The 23699-nt window shown below is 38.8% G+C and overlaps 1 protein-coding gene across 1 annotated transcript in view; it reads left to right on the top strand.

Annotated features, from left to right (window-relative positions):
* The first annotated feature begins 3037 nt into the window (after positions 1-3037).
* RAB38 (RAB38, member RAS oncogene family) overlaps positions 3038-23699 on the top strand; it is a 68922-nt gene continuing 48260 nt past the window's right edge. Inside the window, exon 1 of the mRNA XM_003832986.5 lies at positions 3038-3655. Within this exon, the coding sequence (XP_003833034.1) occupies positions 3454-3655 (202 nt within the window). The 5' untranslated portion in view covers positions 3038-3453. The remainder of the gene's footprint in view (positions 3656-23699) is intronic.

Genomic DNA, 23699 nt, shown 5'->3' with positions numbered 1-23699 from the left:
TAGCACCATGAAACCAGAGGAGAACTATGGCATCATGTTTGCTTTGAGATGGCCTTTCTTCCAAACCTAAAAGAGGAGAGAAAACATCACCTCTTTGGCAGTGGTGCTCTTGTGGGGTGACTAGAATCAGCTAGGGTGTCACTCCTACCAGACAATGTCTAGAAGACCCAGAATTCTGATATTTTACAGTCCAAAGGACTTTCCAGAGATCTTGCAACCTAACTCCCTCATTTTACCCAAGGGACTTTCAGGTTCAGAGACCTAGGCGCCTTTTACGAAGATTTTACTGAACTGCTAGGCTGGGGTGCTTACCAAGCTACTGTAATCTAAAAGTCTTAAAAATATAAACCGAGAGTAATTTCTTCCCACTGTGAAGAATGATCATGAGACCTAAATGAGTACGGCTGGAAACAAACTGCACATACTTCCTGCCTGGCCAAGGAGCTTGCTCACCATGGTTGGCTGCTGTCCCTGAGAGAGGAATCTCCTACCCCCAGAGAGGCAATAAAACTGAAGCTTCAGGACCCCTTCCAAGGCCCTAGACCTAATTATATATTTTTGATTTTGCATTCTTTTGCTCAAAAAGCTACTTCCTCCAATTTTATCAGCTTCAGGACCAGAAATCCTGAACTTTGCCCTGCCTGTCATACCTCATAAATCCAAATGTCTGATGTTCCAATATGCTCTTGCTCAAAAGAGAACAGATAAGGGTGAGGATGACTCTGCCAGGACCAGGCTTGGGAAAACAGTACGGGGCTGGTGAGAAAGTTGGGTTGGGTATAATTTTGAAGGCTGGCCCACAAGATGTCTCAAACTCCTACCTTGTTTCTACCCCAGGAGCTTGTTGGCCAGACAAAGCCTGTCTCTCAGATTTACAGACCCAGGATTTTAGAGCTGGCAAAGGTCTCATTTTGTCATCCTCCCTAATTTTGCAGGCATTTAGAATGGCTTAAGCATCTTGGGCTCCTGAATTCCCCTCCCTGGGAAGTGAGGTGACATTGTTGGCTAATTCTTTAAGCAGGTAGAGTATTTGTCTCACTTGTTAGATGTGATCTTCTTGGTGTGTCCCCGCATGGGTGGAAACCAGTAAATGAGGCCTACCTAGCTAAGCACTTCAATAAAACACAAACGACTGCAATTCTACACACTGTCACTTAGTGTCCATTCTGAGCAAAACTTCTGAGTTACTCTCTGAGGAAAGATGAAACTGCACAGGACAGTGCCTGTGGACAGTATTTTAAGCTTGTCCCTCATTTCATAGTAATAGCTACAATTTATTTACCACCTACTATGGACCCAGCATTTTATCAACAATTTCATTTGTATTTATTTATTTATTTATTTATTTATTTAGAGATAGAGTCTTGCTCAGGTTACCCAGGCTGGAGAGCAATGGTGTGATCTTGGCTCACTGCAACCTCTGCATCCCGGGTTCAAGATATTCTCCTGTCTCAGCCTCTCAAGTAGCTGGGATTATAGTCACCTGCCACCATGCCCGGCTAATTTTTGTATTTTTAGTAGAGACGGGTTTCACCATGTTGGCCAGGCTGGTCTTGAACTCCTGACCTCAAGTGATTCACCCACCTCAGCCTCCCAAAGTGCTTGGATTACAATCATGAGCAACCGTGCCCTGCCATAGGTATTATCATTCTCCTTTCGTTGATGTGGAAACCAAGGCTCAGAGGTTATGTGACTTGTCCCGGGTACACATCTTCAGCATCCCTCTGCTTGTTTGGGGCATGTGGAGGCTAAAGTTTAGGGAGTGTCAGGCCGGAAGAGGAAGGCAGAAAGACAATGGCCTTGCCAAACCTCCTTTCTCCCTTTCACAAAGGCCTGTGTTTAAGTCCTAGTTATAACACATACTAGTTATGTGTGCCCTTGAGAAAGCTGCTGTTAATCTTGGTTTCCTTATTTATAAATTGAAGAAAATAACCCACTTCATAAAGCAATTGAGAAGATGAAATGATAGAATGTGAGCAGAGCTCCTTCACAGCACATTCAGGTACAAAATAGCTCATTTTGGTATAAACTGCTCACCCCCTAGCCCTGAATGCCCAATTTCTCATTTTCTTTATGTCTTTACTAAATTGTCTCCATCTTACTGAAACCTTCCCTGGCCACCCTATCTAAAAGGCAAACCCCATATAATCTCTTCACATCCCCTTTCTGCCTTATTTTATTACCAATTAATATATGACAAATTGTATTTATTTTGTCTTGTCCTGTCTCCACCCACAAGAAGGTAAATTTTTCTTAGGCCAGTAGGCATTGTCTGCGTTAGGAGGATGATACAGAAATCCTAACGCAGACAATGCCTACTGACCTCAAAAAAATTTACCTTCTTGTAGGTGGAGACAGACAAGACAAAATAAGTACAATTTGTCATATATTAATTGGTAATAAAATGTATATTGGTCAAATGAATGAAAACAAACAACAAAAACAACAAAAAGAAGTTGGGAACCTAAAGACCTATGTTTGAATTTGGTTTTTTTCCTTACTATTTGACTCTGGGTCCATTACTTAAAATGTCTGGTCCTTAGCTTCCTCATTTGTAAAATAGGAAGAAAAATGGTATCTATTATTAAGACAGCTGGGATGATTAAATGACATAATTTATAAACCCTCTGGCATATAGCGAGTGCTCAATAAATGTTTGCCATTATGATTATTTGTAATAATCTGACCGATTGTTAAAACTGTCTTTCTGTGCAGCTCTGAGTTTTTAGGATATGGGAAGAGGCTAAAAGTCACGAGTGCCCTTGGCATTTCCGGCCCAGTTGTCCTCCTTGTTAACTGATTACCAGTTGAATGGGTGTGAAAGTGCTCAGTGTTCACACCTCCAAGCTGCTGAGAGGTCAGCATTGCCATTCATTGAGAAATAACAGGCTGTGAGAGCTCAAATGACTTACTTATGGTCCCTCAACTTAAAAACCAGGGCACGCAGGAACCAAGCCCAGCCAGTCTTGGGCTTCCTAATACTGTACTTTCTCTCTACAGTGTGGGGTAGTTAAGAGCCTGTGACTTCAGACCTGTGGTCAGCGGGGCCTTTCACCGGCCATCTCCCGCGGAGTACTTTTTCACAATCAGTTTTCTCGCAAGCAAAACGTGGAAAATAAGATCCACACCTCACAAGTTTGTGGCCAGGGTCACAGGTGAAAACAGCTCTTCGGAAACTCTAAAGCGCCGGATAAATAAGCGCTGCAACAGGCAACCACACGCGAACCCCTTTCAGCTGCCAGTCCCGGGACTCGCTCCTGTCTCCTCCCCTCTCCAAGACCGCGGAGTAGGAAGGAGGATTAACCCCTAGGGGAGGAGTTCCGCCCCCTAGCCCCCGCCCCGCCGCCCACGCCTCTCTCTGCACCTACACTTGCGCTCCCCAAGTCTCTCTCGTGCGCAGAGCCCAGGCTGCGCTTCCCTGGTCAGGCACGGCACGTCTGGCCGGCCGCCAGGATGCAGGCCCCGCACAAGGAGCACCTGTACAAGTTGCTGGTGATTGGCGACCTGGGCGTGGGGAAGACCAGTATCATCAAGCGCTACGTGCACCAGAACTTCTCCTCGCACTACCGGGCCACAATCGGCGTGGACTTCGCGCTCAAGGTGCTCCACTGGGACCCGGAGACTGTGGTGCGCCTGCAGCTCTGGGATATCGCAGGTGAGCGCGGGGGGAGGGGGTCAGGGGGATAGAGCGCCTCGCGGCCAGTTTCCAGTCTCGAGGCAGCGGCTTGCGGCCAAGCGTGAGATTAAAATCACTAGGTCGCGAGGCAGTTTTTCCTGGTGGGCTGGAAACTTAGTTTCAAAGAAAAGAAAAACGTCTGAAACTTCAAGTGCATTCCCTGGCGCTTTTGGGCTATTGCTTTAGCTCCTTCCCGCACAGTCCCCTGGGATCTCTCTGCCCAGAGCAGGCCTCCCCAGGGAACCAGAGGAAGATTGTCTGCAATTGCATTCTGTTCTCCACTCCAGCTCGTTTTCTGGGCGCGGGCAGTTCTGCCAATGACGCAGCCGAGTGTCACGCACGTCCTTCCGTGCAGGGGCGGACCGAGGGGAAGCCCCTAGGCTGGTTCACAGAGGAAACCGGGATAGTTCCAGGCTAGCTGGAGTTTGCCCTTTCCTGTCTTCAGTGGCTCACTTTATTTCAAATTTTGTCACCTTTCTCTCTGCCCTTAAGACAAAGGAGTTTGAGGGTTTTTGTTTTGTTTTGTTTTTTTGCTTTTTGCTTACAGTAAGCCAAGTAGTTTTGTGTGTATATGTCAGGGGCAAAGTATTCTTTCTCCCTCTCTTTCTGTATTTCTATCTCTCTGGCTCTCTGTCTTCTATGAAAAGGAGGTTGTGTGTATATTTTAAGGCCATTTTTATGTAAGGGCCTATGATAGCCTTATGATTTCTTGATTTGGCCCTGAAGTTTTCATTGAGAGATCTGAAAAATGAGAGATGGTTTGTTTTTGTTTTTTACAATATTTAAAATCAGATTTTGACTCCACAGGTTTGTAGCAGAAGTTAGGCCTAGTCAAAAGTGAGGGTGCAATGTATCTACTCCAAGTGTGAATCCTTGGACAAGGCTGTTTGCAACCTGCGCATGACCAACCCCTCATTACAGATTTTAGCCCTGCCACTAACTAACCTGCTCAGTGGCTTTGGACAAGTCTCTTCAGCTCAGTTGCATCGCTGTTAAGTGGAAAGGAGTTGGGCAAGGGTCAAGGATCTTCCTACTCAGAAGTTTTAAAGTCTTCTGGGATTCTCCATGGGAACAACTTCAAACAGTCTTATTTCATGGTCTGTGACACCAGGAACCTTTTGTTATAAGTGCTGGACCCAAACTAGCCACTTCTGTTTCAGAAAATGGATTCATTTTAGCTGATGCATTTGATTGGAAACTCTTTATCATGGCTTGAAACTAGAACAAATGTGGAAAATTTTTGAAAGGGCATTTGTGATCTGGCGACTTTCGTGCCTCTTTAATCATGAACTGCCAGGCCTTTTTCTTTTAGCATGTGAACAGATGAACAGATTCATGCATTTGGAGTCATCTTCAGCTGCTCTAGTAGCAAGGGGGTTATCAGAGAACAGAAAATGTTATCAGCCACTGTTGGATGGGGCTTTTCGTCTAAAAAAATTCTCTCTGTGTACTTTCTTGCTGCATGTCATAATGTCTGAAAACCCTTCTGGCTGCTCGAAAGTCCTCAGGATTCAGATTTAGAAACGGCTTACTGTTTAAACGGGGATGTAGCTGTAATTTGGACTTCTATGTACAATCCAGGTAACAGCATGACAGCAGAGAAGTTCTATGTCTGTAGATTTCAGTCTCCTCACATAAACAGAAGAGATGGAAGGGTACAGTGATTAATAGCCCAAATTCCAGAGTTGAACTGCCTCCATCTGGATCCTTACTTTACTCTGCATGTAGTAGGCAATCTTAAGTAAGTTCTCTAACCTCCTTGTTTTGGTTTCCTTACTTGTAAACAGGGAGAATGCTTTCTCCCAATAGATGACAGGTGAGCAACCAACAGTGCTAGCTGAAGGTGATCATGCCTGTTCTCTAGGAGATCTGCAAGGATTATTATCACACTAGCTACCATTTTTTAAGCCTATATAAATGCTAGGCAAGAAGGATATGATATACAAGTGCTTATTAATTCCTAATAAATTGTGATCCCAATATTACATATATATTTTGTCCCCAAGTTATCACCATTTTCAGTATGTCAGGAGCAATTTAACTCCCAAGCGTGAAAGCACTTTGTTAGCCATGTTTGTAGACTGAAGTTGCAGTGGAGGCTGTAGTCACAGAAGTCTGTATAAATAAGAAATCTGAAGTCTTGGGAAGTTCATTCTACAGATACTGTGGTGGTGTTACATTCAACATCTCAGTAGAGGAGCTTGTTTTTCCCAGAGCTCTAATACTCAGTGGTAACCTGTCTTTAGCAGCCTTAAGCCCAAAGGCCCTGTTAGCTGAATTATAGATTGGACAGCAGGCACAGTGAATTGGGTGAAAGCTAGGCCACTGTAGGAAATGGTTGGAACATGCATGTGCTCCATGTTTCATGGTTTAAGCTGCATAGGGAGCCATGTGGGTTATGAGTTCATGTGAAATCCAGCCTCAACTGCCCACCCAGACTCCAGTCAGCCAGGTGTACCTTATAGTACTTTCAAATCACAGCCTGTCTGTCCACAAATAAGAATGCATCTCTCCGTCCTTAGTGTTCAACTCTGGTGTGTCACCGGAGAGAGCAGATAGTGGAGGTTAGTGGGCCTAGCTTTGAGAAGGTTGTGGGTGTTCAATGAGATAGAGAAGACCTGCACTGTTCTGATAGGATATCATATACATTTGTTATTAAGGGAATCTTGGCTCAGCTAGACTCTTGATACTCATTTGGTTCAATGCCAAATAGGGCCCTTTTTAATCTACTAAATTCCCATGATGGGTCTCTTGTAGCCATGTAGATTGGCCAGTCTGATCTTGAAAGACTCCAAAAAGTATCTCTGGGGTCTTGTGAAGTAGGCCTTGAAACAAGATGATAAATCCCACCAAACCCCATAGGGGACAGCAGTTGGCCTGGATTCCAGTGATTCCATGCTAGAGGGTCAGCTGTGTGTTCAGAGGCTCCTGATAGAGTCAAAGAAATGAAGTAACTTTGCCTGAGGCCACCCAGCTAGTAGAGGAAGAGCCAGATTTGACCCGGTTCCGTTTCACTCAGAGTCAAGCCTTGCTGTTTGCACTTGCTGGCCTGTGAGTGCCTGGCACACAGCTGGCCCACAGGGATTATGCCTTCTTCCTTTTTAAAGGTGTTGTTTCATTAGTAGGTGGGTTAAACTTACCTTCTCCTTTCTAACTGGATTTTTGGTATTATTAAGTACCACTGTGCATTCAGTGAAAAGGAATGAATTAAAATCTATTTCTGAAAATTTTATCTTGATTAGGATGTGAATTTATAGAGTTTTAAAAAAAATAGGTCATTTAGGGAAAATGAAAACAAAAAGTTCACACTTGAGACTCCACTTTTTTATTACTCTCCAAATCCAGAGACTATAATTGCTCATTCACCCTTTCAAAAAGAACTGTACTATCTTGTCTAGAACTCTTGATGTGCTTTGGGACTCTGATCTAGGCATTGGGACATTTATAGGGCTAGTAGCTAATATTTCTTAAGCCCTTATTCTTATGAATGTCCAGGCATATTTAATCTATAATTTCCCAGTATAATAGCTGGTTAGGCCACTAGAATTTAAAATTGACCATTGAATCTGTTTTCAAAAGATTTGCTCTACTGTCCTTAATTTGAAAACAGAGCACTTCAGACATAGTTTAAATATATTCTAAATTATACTCTGAAAATATAATTAGGCAAACTGTGAAAACTTGCTGAACCTCAATTGCCTCATCTATAAAATGATGATTACTTAATTTTCCTGTGATACTTATTTTATCTTTTGTAGTCTCTGTAAGCAAAAGGTTTATTATCACTGTCCTCAGGGTATAGGTAGCACATGGTCATTTATTCCAGCTTCTTTACTTACTAGCTTTGTGACTTGTGTGAGTTACTTAGCCTCTGTGCCTTCGTTTTCTGTCTGTAAAATGGGAATAATAACAATACCTGCATCTTAGTATTTTTATAAGAATTAAATGAGTTAATTTATGCAAAGCTGTGCCTGACACATAATAAATGCTGAATGAGTATTAGCTATTATTCCTGTTGTCATAATTGTTATTATTACAGACTGTTTTCACATACATTTTCCCACTTGATCTCCCCAGCATTGCTGAGGGTGTAGACAAGCAGATAGTCCTAAACCCAATTTTATTTAAAAAGATAAAAAATGAGAGAGGTAAGAGAGTTGCCTGAGATCATAAGTGGCAGAGGAGAATAGGAACAGTCGGTCTGTTTAGCTTCAGCTTACTTGTATGAGTGAGATAACCAAGTCTGTTGGTAATCAAAAAACCCAACTCCAGTTTTATATTGCTATAGTGGAAAATAAATTAAGTTGGCAGACAATTTAGAGAGTGTTTCGAGTGTTTCTTTGCTATGTAAAAGTTTGACTGCAGAGCTCTGCTAAATAACAAATGCCTCTAAATACTTAAAAGAAGATCTACCCTATAAGAAAAATATTTCCACTCAAGGCACATCTATACCAGCTTCCCCCACCTAAGCCATGTGACATGACAGCAGAAGAATACATTAACTGTCCCATAGACAAAGTAACAGGATGAAGTCAGCCCAGGCCCAGTGTCAGGAGTCCTTAAACTGACTCTTCACACCAGCAACTCTGACACTTATTTGGGTCACATTGGTATGTTGTTTTAGAGTTTGTAAAGTTCTTTCAGGTTGTGAAATTCAACCAAAGATAGGGTTCGGACTTAACTATCTCTTTAGTACCGATTTCTGAAAGACTATTTCTTCAAGCAGTTGTAGAAGATGGGTCTTAAATGTCAAAGTAGTAGGTCTAGGAATGTAGAAAGAGCTAAATTTGGCGGTGAGTGTGTCAAATAAAACCCCCCAAAATGCATATCGAGTCTGAGCCATGCTCCACTGGGCAGTTTATTGCCTTGTTTCTAGCTTAGCTAATTACAGATTTTCTAAATGCCATGTAAAATAACATGCTATGTTCTTACGGGTAAATAATGTGTACAGTGAGCAAAAATGGTGAACTTTCAAAGTAGGAATGAGGGATATATGGAGAAAATGCCGCAAGGCAGGACATGTCGTGTCATCTGGGTTTTAGAGGACTGATTCTGATAGAAAAGCAAGTAGCAGCTTGACCAAGGAAAGCTAAGGCATTTGAGAGTGGGAGGGGATTGGAAAAAGTAGCTCTATATGTGTGATTGGTTTCTTCAGCAAATATATGTACGTATATATAAAGTGCCTGGTATGTGAAAGTACTTAGGTGAGGGAAAAGCAAAGAAGGATAATAATTGAATAAGATTTACTTCTTCATCCCAGCTTCATCAGCATGATGACACAAAAACAAATCACTGTAACAATAAGTAAAGAGCACTGATAGACATAACTTCAGAACACTCTCATGGTGCAGAGATGTTGTCCACACCTCGTTCTCCTACTCTCTGAGACTAAATCTGAGGAAGTTGACAAAACCTCAAGGCTAGTGTGATGTTTCTTGTGCTCTTACCTAGCACCAGTCATTCCCTGTGAGTGTGTCAGGGCTGCACAACTTGAGACAGAATTTCATCATCTGGCCCTCTAATTCGATCTCCTTTGCTTGAGGATCTCATGCATTCCCAGGGCTTTAACTCTATGCAGATGACTTTAAAACTATGCCTATATCCTTGACTACTCATGAGCTCAGGCTTACAATTCCATCTTCCTGCTGAACATCTCCTCTACAATATCTCACCTATACTGCCTGTGAACATGTGCGTAACAAAGTTTGTGTGAAAACAGGATTGTTTTTTCTATTAATAAAGTAATATGTGCTCAGTGTAGCAAAGCTGGAAAACAGAAAAGAAAAACAAGAAAGAAATACAATGTATGCATATTTGCCCCCACTTAATGATAAGTAGTAAATGATGCTATTTGTAAGTCTAAACTAGACATTTGTCCACATTCAGTGGACTTTCTAGTTTGTGTTAACCAAAATACCTTACCCCCAGTTACTTAGGCTTGAAACCTCTGCCATCTTTTCTCTTTTGACCCTCATCTGTCACCAGTCTCCAAGTCAGATAGTACATATGCCTCTCTTTTCCCTCTGCCATAGACCAGAGACAGCACTTTTTTACATACCTGTTCTGGATCATAGCGTCTTAGCTAGCTCTAATCTCTGCCTCCTCCAGTTCTCAGGTGTATCAAAGCCGAATTTATCTTCCCAGAACATCTTTCTTTTTTATTGGCTATAGATTACACATGCTGTGATGAGAACAATGGAGGGGATGAGAATAAGGTATTAGGGGGGCTGATAATTAGAAAATTAAAAATAAGATAGATCCAAGTCATAGAGAAATTGAGGAATGGGTTTGTGAAGTCCTTGAATTTAAGAAGTGACTGGAGTCCTTGAGGCCTGGTGAAGTCAAAAGGAAACCCAGGATGTCTCTCCTATTGTGGTCTTCTTGTGAGGAACAAAGAAACTGTCAGTAAGGGCTCAAGTACTACTTAATTTTTTTTGTTTTATTTCACTGCATTTTATATAAAATGCAGTTTTAAAACTTGAAGATTTGAGAAGTATAAGATCTTGCCTGAGAAAATTTATTAATTCACTTGATAAGCAGAGAAATTTAGGGGTGATCGGAATAGGTTGATCTTTGCTCTTACGGACTTTTAGAGTCTGGTGTGGCATAAAGATATTTATTTCAAAATAATTATTTAGTCATTGAAAAGTGATCTGATGGGAAAGTATCACGTGCTAAAAGAAAGTCAACCAGGGGACTTACCATAGCCATAACATGGAGATGAGAAGACATCACGCGGGCTTCAGTAATCTGACCTAGCTGAAGATTACATTGTGTGAGGAAGGAGGTGTTAAGAGGGATGCGGCAGACAAATTAGGAAAGGTCATATATGCCAAATTAAATGTTAAGAATGGTGAAAGTGAAAATTCCTAACATTTATCAATTTATCAAAGCAATATTTGCAATTTGAATACCACAGTAATTCTAACAAATAGGTCCTCTTACTTCCAGTTTCATAGATGAGGAAGCTGGGCCAAGCATAAGTAGAACATGACACCTGGTACATAATTGTTGCTTAGTAAAAGTAGTTTGGTGTTAAGCAGTCACTGAGGTTCATACTAAAGTCATCACTCATCTGGTGAATTTTTGAGAATAGATGTTTTGAGTTACACTTACAATCCTTTCTCTCCCTCTTCTGATGATTCACTTTGGAGATTCCTTGAAAGCTTTCAAACCATTGAGAAGCTTTATTTATGTTACTTTCTTAGATTCTGGGATGCATGTTCCCAGAAGAATACAGTGGACCTATTGCTCCTGGGGTAGGAATCAGGTTTATTCCAGCAAGGGATGATCCTTGTCTTCTAGGATGGTGAATTAGACTGATGTCCTTCAACTTGGCAAGGTCAAGTCTGAGACTCTAGCCTGGGGTTCTTAATAATTGAGTTTTACTCATTTTTTCAGCTGTTCAGGAATTTAAGAAGTTACGTGATCTTAAATTACTCTTTGAAAATAATTCAGATTTTAACTTCTACTGTTCTCTCCTTCCTTTCATTGCCCACTCTCAAGTACTAATTAAATTTTGTCTTTTCTACCTTATAAAATAAATATCTCATCCATCTTTTCAATAGCCACATCTTCTTCACAACTCGCCGGAACTGTTGCAGCAGTTGCCTCCTGCCCATCCCCTCCTCCAGCTTCCCTGCCAATCAGTTTGTAATTGACAGTGGTGATACCCCTCATCATGGTGTTGTTCTCCAGTTGATATTCTCATTTGGGACCCATCACTGGAGCTACAGCATTTTTAGAATTAAAGGCTGAACTTTTTAGCATGACAGTCAGGACCATCATAACTGTCACTCATTTGTCATTCATTCCAGTCTTATCTCTCACATCTATGATTTTTACATTCCAGATATCTTACAGGGGCCCCAGTATACCTACCTTCCCGTTTATGCTGTGGCTCACACAGTTGTCTCTAGCTAAAAAAAACACATTCCTCTTGTTAACATAGATAACTCCTATGGGTCCTTTTCACTCTATCAATATCACCTCCTCCAGAATGTCTGTTGAAACCATGAGACTCAGGGAAACACTTTTTCTGCTCCCATAAAGTTCCATGATTACTCCAGATAGAAATAGTTTACTATTGCATTGGAATGTCTTTTTCCTCCAAAGTGTATCCCTGGGTCCTAACATAGTATTTGGACATGTGGTAGGAACTCAAGTAGTATTTGTTCAATAAAGTTTTTCAGTCAACTATTGTATCAATGCCTTAATTCTAAGACATATCATTGATCTAAACATTTCTTCAATAAAAAATAGACTTCTGTTCATGATTGAAAATCTTCATAACTTTATAAACATTAATATATAAAAGTATAATTTAGAATTGAGAAATATGGCAACCACTTTTCTTAAGGAGACATTCTATTTTTTTTCCAACCATGAAAACTGGGAAATGTCCTTAAATACCACCCTTAAAAGCTGTGTTTTTGCATTTAACAGTCTCCATAATTTGAAGTGAAATGTCATTCATTTGGATGTCAAATGGCAAAACTATATCTTTTTTAAAATTTAAGGGTATATTATATAAAATAATAACTTCGTGAAAGGTAATTTTACAGAATTAAAACCCTGAGTACTCATCAAAACCATATCAGTCATTTTATGGATGAGCAAGCTTGATCTGGAAGGGAGGTGACATTAGTTTCTCAGGCCCACAGAGCTTGTTAATGGTAGAATTAGAACCAGAACACAAGATTACCTGGCTTATTACCAAGGAAGCTTGAATAATTAAAAACGTATTTTTTAACACTAGGTGTTTGGGTGCTGTCTTCAGCATTAAGTTATAATGATGATCAAATTGGGAAGTCACCCAGCCCTGTGGAAGTTCGTGCAGTGGAGAAGAGGAGATAATGGCATAGCACTGGGGACACCCAAAGTCATCCACAGTTTGGCTTTAAATAGCATTTCTAATATCATTTTCTCCCTCCCTCCATGATGAGGTCTAAATTTCAACCATTTGAACTCCTTGCCATTCCTGGTTCATTTCCATGCTTATTGCCTCTGAGCCTTTGCTCCTGCTTGCCCTGCTGGTTCATGTGTCCTTCCCTTTGGAAGCACATACAAATCCTACCTGATGTCTAAGACCTATCTGAAAAGGCAACTCCTCTACAGAGACTTTCCTAGTTCTCTCTGTCAGTAGTAACTTCTTCCTCCCTGGAGTCCCATGCAACTTTTCTTTCCCTTGTTTGTAGCACTTCTCTAGTTAAGCTTTGTGTTACAGTTATTTTCTATCTATCCAGATTTTTAGTAAATCCTGCTGTGAGTTATTTGCTGCATAATTTAATGAAATTACTATAGAGTCAGCAAAGAAGTAGAGAAGAAGAAACACCAAGAATGAGGAGAACCTAGCAAGGGCAGGCTTTTGGAAGCAAGAGGTAGATAATTTAAGAAAAGGATAGTTAATAGTTTCAAATGTCTTATGACTTTTTGCTCTGAGTCTCTACTTTTTGTAGTTTGTGTTATTCTGATGTATTATTTAACCTATGTTCCTTATCACTTTTATTTAAATATAACTTTCAATTTGTTTATCAGCCTTGCATAAAACTGCTCTTTTAAGAAGAGTAATGAACTTATTGATTTAAATTATTTTTGGTTAGACTGTTTTCCCTATAACATGCTATAAATGGCCACCAATTATTAAGTGTCAGGCATAGTTTTATGCATTCATATGCATTATTTTATTTACAGCTCATAATAAGCTTATCTGATGGACACTGTTATTAACCCTACTATAGAGATGGGAGAACTATAAACAGGCCAGAAAAAAGATGAACAAGCTAACAAGCACAGAAAACTTTTCAGAAGTCTTACCAATAGTAACAGGTCATGCTGAGATATGCACCGAGATTTGTCTAACTACAAATCCTATTTTCTAGCCATGCTATTCTACTGTTTCCTAATGCATTATAAACAGCATAATGGTTTTTACATCTCGTGGGTTGTTATACATTGCTTTTAGAAGGTGCTCATTATATATTTTAAAATAGTAATTTATTAATTTTTAACCTGTATACTTTTGGATAGATCTAATTATTGAATGAGTTGAATTTTTTGCATGCATCATTGCTGACACCATATGGTTGGTTTGACTTATTAACAGTCATCTTCATATACTACTTTTAGGCAGGAAAACCACTGTGCTTGAGGGACAGAAGTCTCTAGTTTAAAAATTAAAGCTAAGAATAGCTGTAGTGCTTGTTGGTATCAGAATAAAAAGATTTATATGGTGGTAGAAGGATCTGTATGCATGTATTGTGTGGTGTGTGTATCTTAAATTAAAAAAAAAATACGCTAGACTCTAGAGGCTACAGCGCAAGTTCTCAAACTTTCGCAGTTCACCGCATCCAAATCCTTAGTGTTTTGGATTTTTTTCATTGTGCCTCTAGGCCAAAAGCACTACCTAACAATCCTGTTCATTAAATAGCACCAAACAACTTATTAAGTGTTATGTTCTAAAAACTTAATAGCCATAAGAAAAAAAAAGAGAACATATAAATTAAAAGAAAATTATTTTTGTTTCATTGTTAATCACCACAGTTTACTATAGGCATGTGTATGGCTTTGGCCATGAAACACCCTCTCAAACCTTTGAGCCGGAGTGGATGCCACTACCATACCACCGTCATTTCCTGTTTCACATTGATTTTCACATGATTTTTGCTTTTCATCACAGAAACTTCCAAACCCCAGTTTCAAACAGATACAATGACATCAAAAGGAATATGGTGTTAACACTGTGAACTACCTCAAGCTAATAGTTCCTGGGGTGTCTAATGGATCTTGAGTACTACCGTATTTGCCTTGAAAATTTAAAATATCCTGTTTCACCCATGTGAGTTCACCATGGCACCCCCCCAGAGCACCTTGGCATATATTTTGGGAGTTATAACTCTAGCGGAATCTGGATATTCCTTAAGAGTGCAACTTTTAGAGTCCAGGATCTCTTGGGGGTTATTTATAAAAATTTATTTAATGGCTACTGGCTGGTATTGTCTCAAATGCCAAATAATTCAAAAATAGGTTTTTTATGTAATACATTTGAGCTTACAGTTCAGAGGTATTTTAGGTTGTTTATTTAATTATAAACATGAGATGCTGGTCCTTCTGTCTTGATTCACTCCAACCTGTCATCCATGACTTGGTTTCCTTCCTTCCCCCTGCTTTATCCACTGTTGCACTTTACATTGTTAGATGATCTTTTTATCTCCATCCACATGAGTTATTTGCTTAAGCTGGTAGCATTGGGCTCCAGTCTAAAATTATTCTGACAAAAAATCTGTTGGGCTACTGTATTAGTACTCATTTTCACATACACACATATATATCACATGCACTGCTTTAAATTTAAATATACATTCAGAATTTAATGAGAATACTTTTGAAAATGTATTTCAAAAGTAGATCACTATAATCCATCCATCTTTTGTTCTATAAGGTAATTATGAACAACAATAAAGTCAATATTTACCTTTTATGCCATTTTATTCTCTTGTTCACTTTAGCTTACTTAATTCAATATACTTCATCTAGCTTTATCTTCTTGTTGAATAGAGACAAAATTTGCCTTTAAGAGATGATAACTAACAGTAGGGTAAAATGAGAGCCATTGTTTATGGGGGAACTAAGGAAATTGCTAAAAGAGTTTGGGTGGTTCTGAATTATGAACAGATATTTTTCAGATGGGGTCTTAAAAATGGCAAGTTCAGTAGGCATAAAAGTAAATGAGTTAGATCAAAGATCTTCTTTTATTCAGCCTACACCTTTTCCTGCTGGGGTTCCCTCTTGCAAATAAGAAATAAGTATTAATTGTTATTTCATTATGCAAAGAGTACTTGTATTACCAGTTCCATTCTATTCTGGAAGTGCATTGTGAGCATAAACTAACAGCCTCTCAGGGTACCTGTGTTATGGAGACACCGAGTATAGTAATTGAGTAATTCTACACTGGACTCAAGGAATCTACAGTGTAATTGAGGACACAGGCTGCACAGGTTTGCAGCACATAAAAAGCAGTACAAGGCAGGGCCTGATCAAATGGTTGAGCGAATGATCCAGTTAGTCAGTGCTGTGGGAATATAGAAGAGTGAAGAGATGAGTGTGAGTCCAGGCAGTCATAAAAGTCTCCAAGAAGGTGGAGCTTGGGTACAACCTTAAAGAATGGATAGAATCTGGTTAGGTGAAGGATGATGGAGAGGGCACCTTTCAGTGGGAGTGGATTTGCCATGGTATGGGAGTAAATGGAAGCAAGAAGCAGAACTTAGCAGAGCCTAGCAAGGCATAGGTTGGGTCAAAACCTTGACCTCAGTCTGAAAATTAGCCTTTAACTTGTAGATCTAAGAGTGCGACCTCAGAAATCCCACAGGAGGTCAGAGGGTGGAATGGAATCATCATGAAGGCAAGGATTTTTTTCTAGTTATAGAACAAAACTAGTAACCAGCTATATGTTCTAGTTATATGTTCCTAGTTATAATTCTGGAAAATTATAGGGATTAAATTTTTTTTTTTTTGTTAAATGAATGAATGAGATTAGACGAGATGAAATTAGACAGTATTAGCTGAAGTGATTTCAGTGGGAGTGTAAAGAAAGTGATGAATGCAACAGACCAGACATGACAGAAAACTCTTAAATAACTAATAAGCCTGCAAGTATCCACTGGGAGAGGAGTAAAGAATTAAGAATTATTCCTTCACTCAGCATGGGGACCATATTGAATGCTTACTATATAGAGTGCAGTGCTTGTCACAGGGTCTGCAGAAATTTGGTTCTGGCTATGGGGTGGCTTGTTATTTTGTAGGGGAAGATTGTACCAGGTAAGTTCTAGGATATACACCTAGGTGACTTGGAAAAATGGTGATTAATTTATATGTTTCTGTCATTGGTTTGATGGGACAAAGTCATGAAAACAGATGAAAGAGTTTCTGAACCACCGCCAGACTGTCAAATAGGCTTTTATTAAAAACTGGAAATAACCACCATCACTAGGATGTCAGCCTGACTCTGATTTCAGTATGTGGGTTTCTGCTGAGCTTTCAAAACCAGCATAAGCCATTATGATGTCAGTGTCCTTTTGACCATTGCAGCAATTATAGTTTGATTTTTTTCTTCTAGATTATTGTGCAAGGTCCATATTTACTGTTGATTATATATTTACTTTATGTTTTCCACACTGTTACTCCCTAGAAATATAGAGAACATCTTGGTGTCACTCTTAGGTCTACTGATTGTTCTATGACCCCAACACATGTATCATTTGGATAGAGTAAATTGATTCCAAGGTAGTGTTTCTTAAGAAAATGAGAATGATTATGAGAGCATAATAATCCAGGCTGAAACTTGTTACAACAGATATGCACAATAATGTTAATTTTCTCCTCCAATAACAATCTATTGATTATTTACTGGAAGTTGGAGTTGAGAATAGAGTAAGTTCATCAGTATGCAGCACTAATTCACAAATACACGATAAGGCATTTTAGAGGAAGAAGGAGCCTTAATTTGAATTTATTTCCACCATAAAATCTTGAGCTCTTATTGTATCCTAAAGGTGGAGAAATAAGCCTCGGGTTTTGCAATATCAAAAGATGGTCAATCTGCTCTCCAGGATTTTCAGTGCCATGGTTAGAGATCCAAGCATGAATGCACAGCATAATAAGTGTCAGTGGTGTAGAAATTTTAAAATTCTGTGGGTTCATAAAGAAGAGATTCAGTGATTCCAGCTGTCAGGACAGGGAAGTATGCACAAATGTGGTGAGATTTAAGGGCACATTTGAAGGATGCATAGGATTTTATTGAACAGAGTGGGAGTAGAGATGAGGAGGGAATTCAGGCTTTGGGCACAAAGATTTAAAAAGGCAAGAAAATGTGGAAAGTAATTTAGGATGCGTTTTAAAAAGAACAAGTAGTCCAATGGGACTTGGCCATGGAGCACTTTGAAGGAAGTGACAAGAGTTTGAAAAAGTGGTCGGAACCAAAAATGTGCTACATTACATGACATATCAATGAAGGTGTATTTTGCTTGGGCATATAAGAGTCACTGAATAGCTAAAACAGCAGAGAGTAATGGTAAGATTTACCTTTTGATAGTGGATTCTAATGGAGATAGAGGTTTTCTTTTCTTTTCTCTAAACTTTTATTATAGATTCAGGGGGATACATATGCAGGTTTATGACATAGACGTAGGTATATTGCATGATGTTGAGCTTTGGGGTACAAATGATCCCCTTACTCAGGGAGTGAGCATAGTACCCAATAGTTTTTCAACCTTTGCCCCTTCTTTTCTTCTCACTCCAGTAGTGCCTGGTTTCTGTTGTCATTATCTTCATGTCCATGGTTACCTGATGTATAGCTCCCACTTATAAGTGAGGACATGCAGTATTTAGTTTTCTGTTCCTGCATTAATTCACTTAGGGTAATGGCCTCCAGCCACATCTATGTTGCTGCAAAGGATATGATTTTATTCTCTTTTTTGGCTGCGTAATATTCCATGATGAATATGTACTATGTTGTCTTTAACAAGTCCACCATTGATGGGCACCTAGGTTGATTCCATGTCTTTGCTATTGTCAGTAGTATTGCAATGAACATGTGAGTGCACGTGTTTTTGGTAGAATGATTTGCTTTCTTTTGGATATATACAAAAGAATGGGATTGCTGGATTGACTAATAAGTAGTTCTGTTTTAAGTTCTTTGAGAAATCTCCAAACTGCTTTCCATGATAGCTGAACTTATTTTCATTCCCACTAGAAGTGTATATGCATTCCATTTTCTCTGCAGCCTTGCCAATATTTGTTGTTTTTTGACTTTTTAGTAAATGGTAAACCATTCTGACTGGTGTGAGATGGTATCAAATAGTAGTTTTGACTTGCATTTCTCTGGTGTTCAGTGATAAGGGATATTTTTTCACGTTTATTGGCTGCTCATGTATCTTCTTTTGAGAACTGTCTGTTCATGTTTTTGCCCATTTTTTTAGTGGGGTTGTTTTCTGCTTGTTCAGTTATTTAAATTCCTTATATAGTCTGGATAGTAGACATTTGTTGGATGTGTATTTGGTGAATATTTTCTCCCATTCTGTAGATTGTCTGTTTACTCTGTTGATAGTTTCTTTTGCTGTGCAGAAGCTCTCTAGTTTAATTGGTTCCACTTGTCAGTTTTTGTTTTTGTTGCAATTGCTTTTGAGGAATTAGTCATAAATTATTTCCCAAGGCTGATGTCCAGAATGGTGTTTCCTAGGTTTTCTTCTAGGTTTCTTTTAGCTTCAGATCTTACATTTAAATCTTCATTCCATCTTGAATTAATGTTTCTATATGGTGAAAGGTAGGAGTCCAGTATCATTCTTCTGCATATGGCTAGGCAGCTATCCCAGCACCACTTATTGAATAGGGTGTCCTTTCCCTACTGTTCGGTTTTGTCATCTTTGTTAAAGATGAGATGGCTGTACTTGTGAAGCTTTATTTCTGGTTTCTTTATTCTGTTTCATTGGTCTATATGTCTGTTTTTGTAATATTACCATGCTGTTTTGGTTACGGTAGCCTTATAGTTTGAAGTTGAGTAATGTGATGCCTTTGGTTTTGTTCTTTTTGCTTAGTATTACTTTGGCTACTGGTCTTTTTTTTAATTCCTTAAGAATTTTAGGATAGTTTTTTCTAGTTCTGTGAAAAATAATGTTGGTAGATTGATAGGAATGGCATTGGATGTGTAGATTTTTGGGGGGCAGTGTGGCCATTTTAACAATATTGACTCTTCCAACCTATGAGCTTGGAATGTTTTTTTCTTTGTTTATATCATCTATGATTGTTTTTAGTAGTGTTTCATAGTTCTCCTTGTAGAGATCTTTTACCTTCTTCCTTGGTTAGATGTATTCCTAGGTATTTTATTTTATTTTTATTTATTTATTTATTTATTTATTTATTTATTGCTGCTATTGTAAATGGGATTGTGTTCTTGATTTGGCTCTTAGCTTGAACATTATTGGTGGATAGAAATGCTATTGATTTTTATACATTGATTTTTGCATCCCGAAATTTTACTGAAGTCATTTATCAGTTCTAGAAGCCTGAAATTTTACTGAAGTCATTTATAGTTCTCGTAGTCATTAGGGCTTTCTAGGTATAGAATCATATTGGCCATAAAGAGAGATAGTTTGACTTTTTGTTTTCCTATTTGGATTTTTTTCTTTCTTTCTCTTGCCTGATTGCTCTGGCTAGCACTTCCAGTAATATGTTCAATAGGCACAATGAGAATGGACATCCTTGTCTTGTTCCAGTTCTCAAGGAGATTCCTTCTACTTTTTGCATTTTCAGTATCATGTTGACTGTGGGTTTGACATCGATCACTCTTATTATGTTGAGGCATGTTCCTTTGATACCTATTTTCTTGAGGGTTTTTATTATGAAGCGATGTTGGATTTTATCAAAAGCTTTTTCTGAGTCTATGGAGGTGATCATATGGTTTTTGTTTTTAATTCTGTTTATGTAGTGAATCACATTTATTGATTTATATATGTTGAAGCAACCTTGCATCCTTGCACTATTTGATCATAGTGAATTGACTTTTTCATGTGCTGTTGGATTTGGTTTGCTAGTGTTTTGTAGAGGAATTTTGTGTCTATGTTTTTCATGGATATTGGCCTGTAGTTTTCTTTTTTCATTGTGTCTGTCAGATTTTGGTATCAGGGTGATGCTGGCTTTCTAGAATGAGTTAGGGAGGAGACACTTCTTGATTTTTTGAAATAGTTTTAGTAGGATTGATACCAAGTCTTTTTTGTATGTCTGGTAGAATTTGGCTCTGAATCCATCTGGCCTGCAACTTTTTGGTTGGTAGGTTTTTTATTACTCATTCAATTTTGGAAGTCATTGGTCTATTCAGGGTTTTAATTCCTTTCTGATTCAATCTTGGCAGATTGTGTGTTTCCAGGAATTTATTCATTTCCTCTAAATTTTCTAGTGTGTTTGCAAAGAAGTGTTAATAACAGTCTCTGATAATCTTTTGTATTTCTGTGGGATCAGTTGTAATGTCACCTTTGTCATTTCTGATTGGGCTTATTTGGATCTTCTCCCTTTTTTTCTTTGTTAATTTAGCTTGTTGTCTATTGATCTTGTTCATTCTTTCAAAGAACCGACATTTGCTTTCATTGATACTTTGTATGTATTTTTTGAGTCTCAATTTCATTCTGTTCTGCTCTGATTTTAGTGTTTTTTTGTTCTGATGTTAGATTGTCAATTTAAGATCTTTCTAACTTTTTTAAATTAGCCATTTAACACCATAAACTTTCCTGTTAACAGCATACCAGAGATTTTGGTATGCTGTGTCCCTGTTTTTATTTATTTAAAAGATTTTTTAAAAATTATCCTTTATTTTATTGTTTATCTGAAAGTCATTCAAAAGCAAGTTGTTTTCATTTCCATGTAATTGTGTGGTTTTGAGAGATTTCGGTAATGCTTTCTATTTTTATTCCACTGTGGTTCAAGAGTATGATTGTATATTTTCAATTTTTTTTGAATTGATTGAGACTTGCTTCATGTCTGGGCATGTGTTCAATCTTTCTATGTTCTGTGCAAATGAGAAGAATGTTTATTCTGTGGTTGATGGGTAGAGTATTCCGTAGATGTCTGTTAGGTCCAATCAGTAAGTGTCAAATTCAAGTTCAGAATTTCTTTGTTAGTTTTCTGCCTTGATCATTTGTCTGATACTGACAGTGGGACATTGAAGTCCCCCACTATTATTATGTGGTTGTCTCTGTCTTTTCAGAGGTCTAGAAGTACTTGTTTTATGAATCTGACTACTCCAATGTTGTGTGCATAATATATTCAGGACAGTTAAGTCTTATTGTCGAATTGAGCCGTTTATTATTATGTAATGGCCTTTTTGGTCCTTTTTGACTGTTGCCAGTTTAAAGTGTGATTTATCTGACATAGGAATGACAACCTGGGCTCTTTTTCGTTTTCTGTTTGTGTGCTGGATCTTTCTCTAATCCTTTACTTTGAGCCTATGGGTGTCATTACATGTGAGATGGATCTCTTGAAGATAGCATACGGATGGGTTTTGTTTTTGTTTCTGACTTGCCATTCTGTGCCTTTTAAGTGGGGAGCTTAGACCATTTACATTCAAGGTTAATATTTATGTGTGAGGTTATGATCTTATCACGAAGTTATTAGCTGGTTTGCTTTGAAATATAAGTTTCTATTGTGTGGTTGCTTTATAGGGCCTGTGGGCTACGTACTTAAGTGTATTTTTGTGGCAGCCAGTAGAGTTTTTTCATTGCCATATTTAGAACTCCCATGAAGATTTCTTGTAAGGCTTGTCTAGTAATAACAGATTCCCTTAGGACTTACTTGTTTTGAAAGATTTTTAAAATCTCCTTCACTTATGAACTTAGTTTGGTGGGATATGAATTTTCTTTTTTTTCTTGAGACAAAGTCTTGCTCTGTCGCCCAGGCTGGAGTGCAGTGGCACGATCTTGGCTCACTGCAACCTCCACCTCCCAGGTTCAAGTGTTTCTCCTGCCTCAGCCTCCCAAGTAGCTGGGACTACAGGTGTGTGTCACCACACTCAGCTAATTTTTGTATTTTTATTAGAGACGGGATTTCATTACGTTGGCCAGGCTAGTCTCGAACTCCTGAACTCATGATCCTCCTGCCTCGGCCTCCCAAAGTGCTGGGGTTACAGGCATGAGCCACTGCACCCAGCTGGGATATGACATTCTTGATTGGAATTTCTTTTCTTTAAGAATGCTGAAAATAGGCCCCCAGTCTCTTCTGGCTTGTAAAGTTTCTGCTGAGATGTCCACTGTTAGCTAAATGAGGTTTCCTTTTTATGCAATTTGACATTTTTCTTTAGCTGCCTTTAAGATTCTTTTCTTTAGCATTGATCTTGGACAATGTGGTGACTATATGCCTTAGTGATGTTCATTTTGTATAGTATCTGGCAGGTGTTTTCTGGATTTTTTTGTATCTAAATGTCTACCTCTCTAGCAAGGTTAGGGAAATTTTCTTGAATTATCCCCCCAAATATGTATTCCAGGTTTTTAAATTTTTCTTCTCTCTCAGGAATGCCAATAATTTGTAGGTTTGATATTTTTACATAATCCCACATTTCTCAAAGACTTTCTTCATTTAAAAAATATTCTCTTTTTTTATGTATGTCTGACTGGGTTAGTTCACAAGAGCAGTTCTCAAGCTCTGAAATGGTTTCTTCTGCTTGGTTCAGTCTGTTGATAAAACTTTCAATTGTATTTTGAAGCTCCTTAAGTGAATTGTCCAATTCTAGAAGCTGTGATTAATTACTTTTTAAGATTTATCTCCTCCTTCATTTTCTGGACTGCTTTAGACATTTCTTTTCAATCTTGTATTGGATCTCATTGAGCTGCCTTGCAATCCATGATTTGGATTCTTTATCTGTCACTTCTGAGTTTCTATTTTCATTAGGGACCTTTGCTGGAAAGCTAGTGCAATCCTTTGATGGTGTCACTGCATTCATATTTTTCATAGTATCAGGATTTTTGTGCTTGTTCCTTTTCATTTGGAAATTTTGGCACTTCTAATTTTTGTAATTATTTTCATGTTTGTAGGACTTTTTTCTTTTTCTTTATTTCTCTATCATACTATTGCTATTTTTTTCTTTCCTTTTTCCTTTTCCTTTGCCCTGCTCCATAGGGTCTTTTGGTTTTGCTTCTGTAGCTTTATGTACTTCTTTCTGCAGGTTTTTTATTGGGCTGTGCAGTTTGACCTGTAAGTCAGTAGATAGTGCTTATGCATGATAGCAGGCTGTGGTCAATGTGGCTAGGTGTATACTTGATCCTTGTTTACTGGTGGAAGCTCTCTGTTGCCTCAGGCAATGGGCTGATTCTTGGAACACACAGTGGTCTGAGCTCCCTGCTCAGCCAAGGGGATTGGGGTCCACAATGGGTGGGGCCAGACCATGTAGGTTCATCTACAGGTGCCCTAATGGCAGGTGCAAGCAACTGTGCTGAGGGAGAATCTGGGGGGCAGCCACCAAGTGTCAGTTGTGTACCTCAGCATC

Source organism: Pan paniscus, chromosome 9, assembly GCF_029289425.2.
Source record: "Pan paniscus chromosome 9, NHGRI_mPanPan1-v2.0_pri, whole genome shotgun sequence".
Classification (NCBI taxonomy): domain Eukaryota; kingdom Metazoa; phylum Chordata; class Mammalia; order Primates; family Hominidae; genus Pan; species Pan paniscus.
Note: the sequence above shows the minus strand (reverse complement) of the source record. Positions and strands in the feature narration are given on the sequence as shown.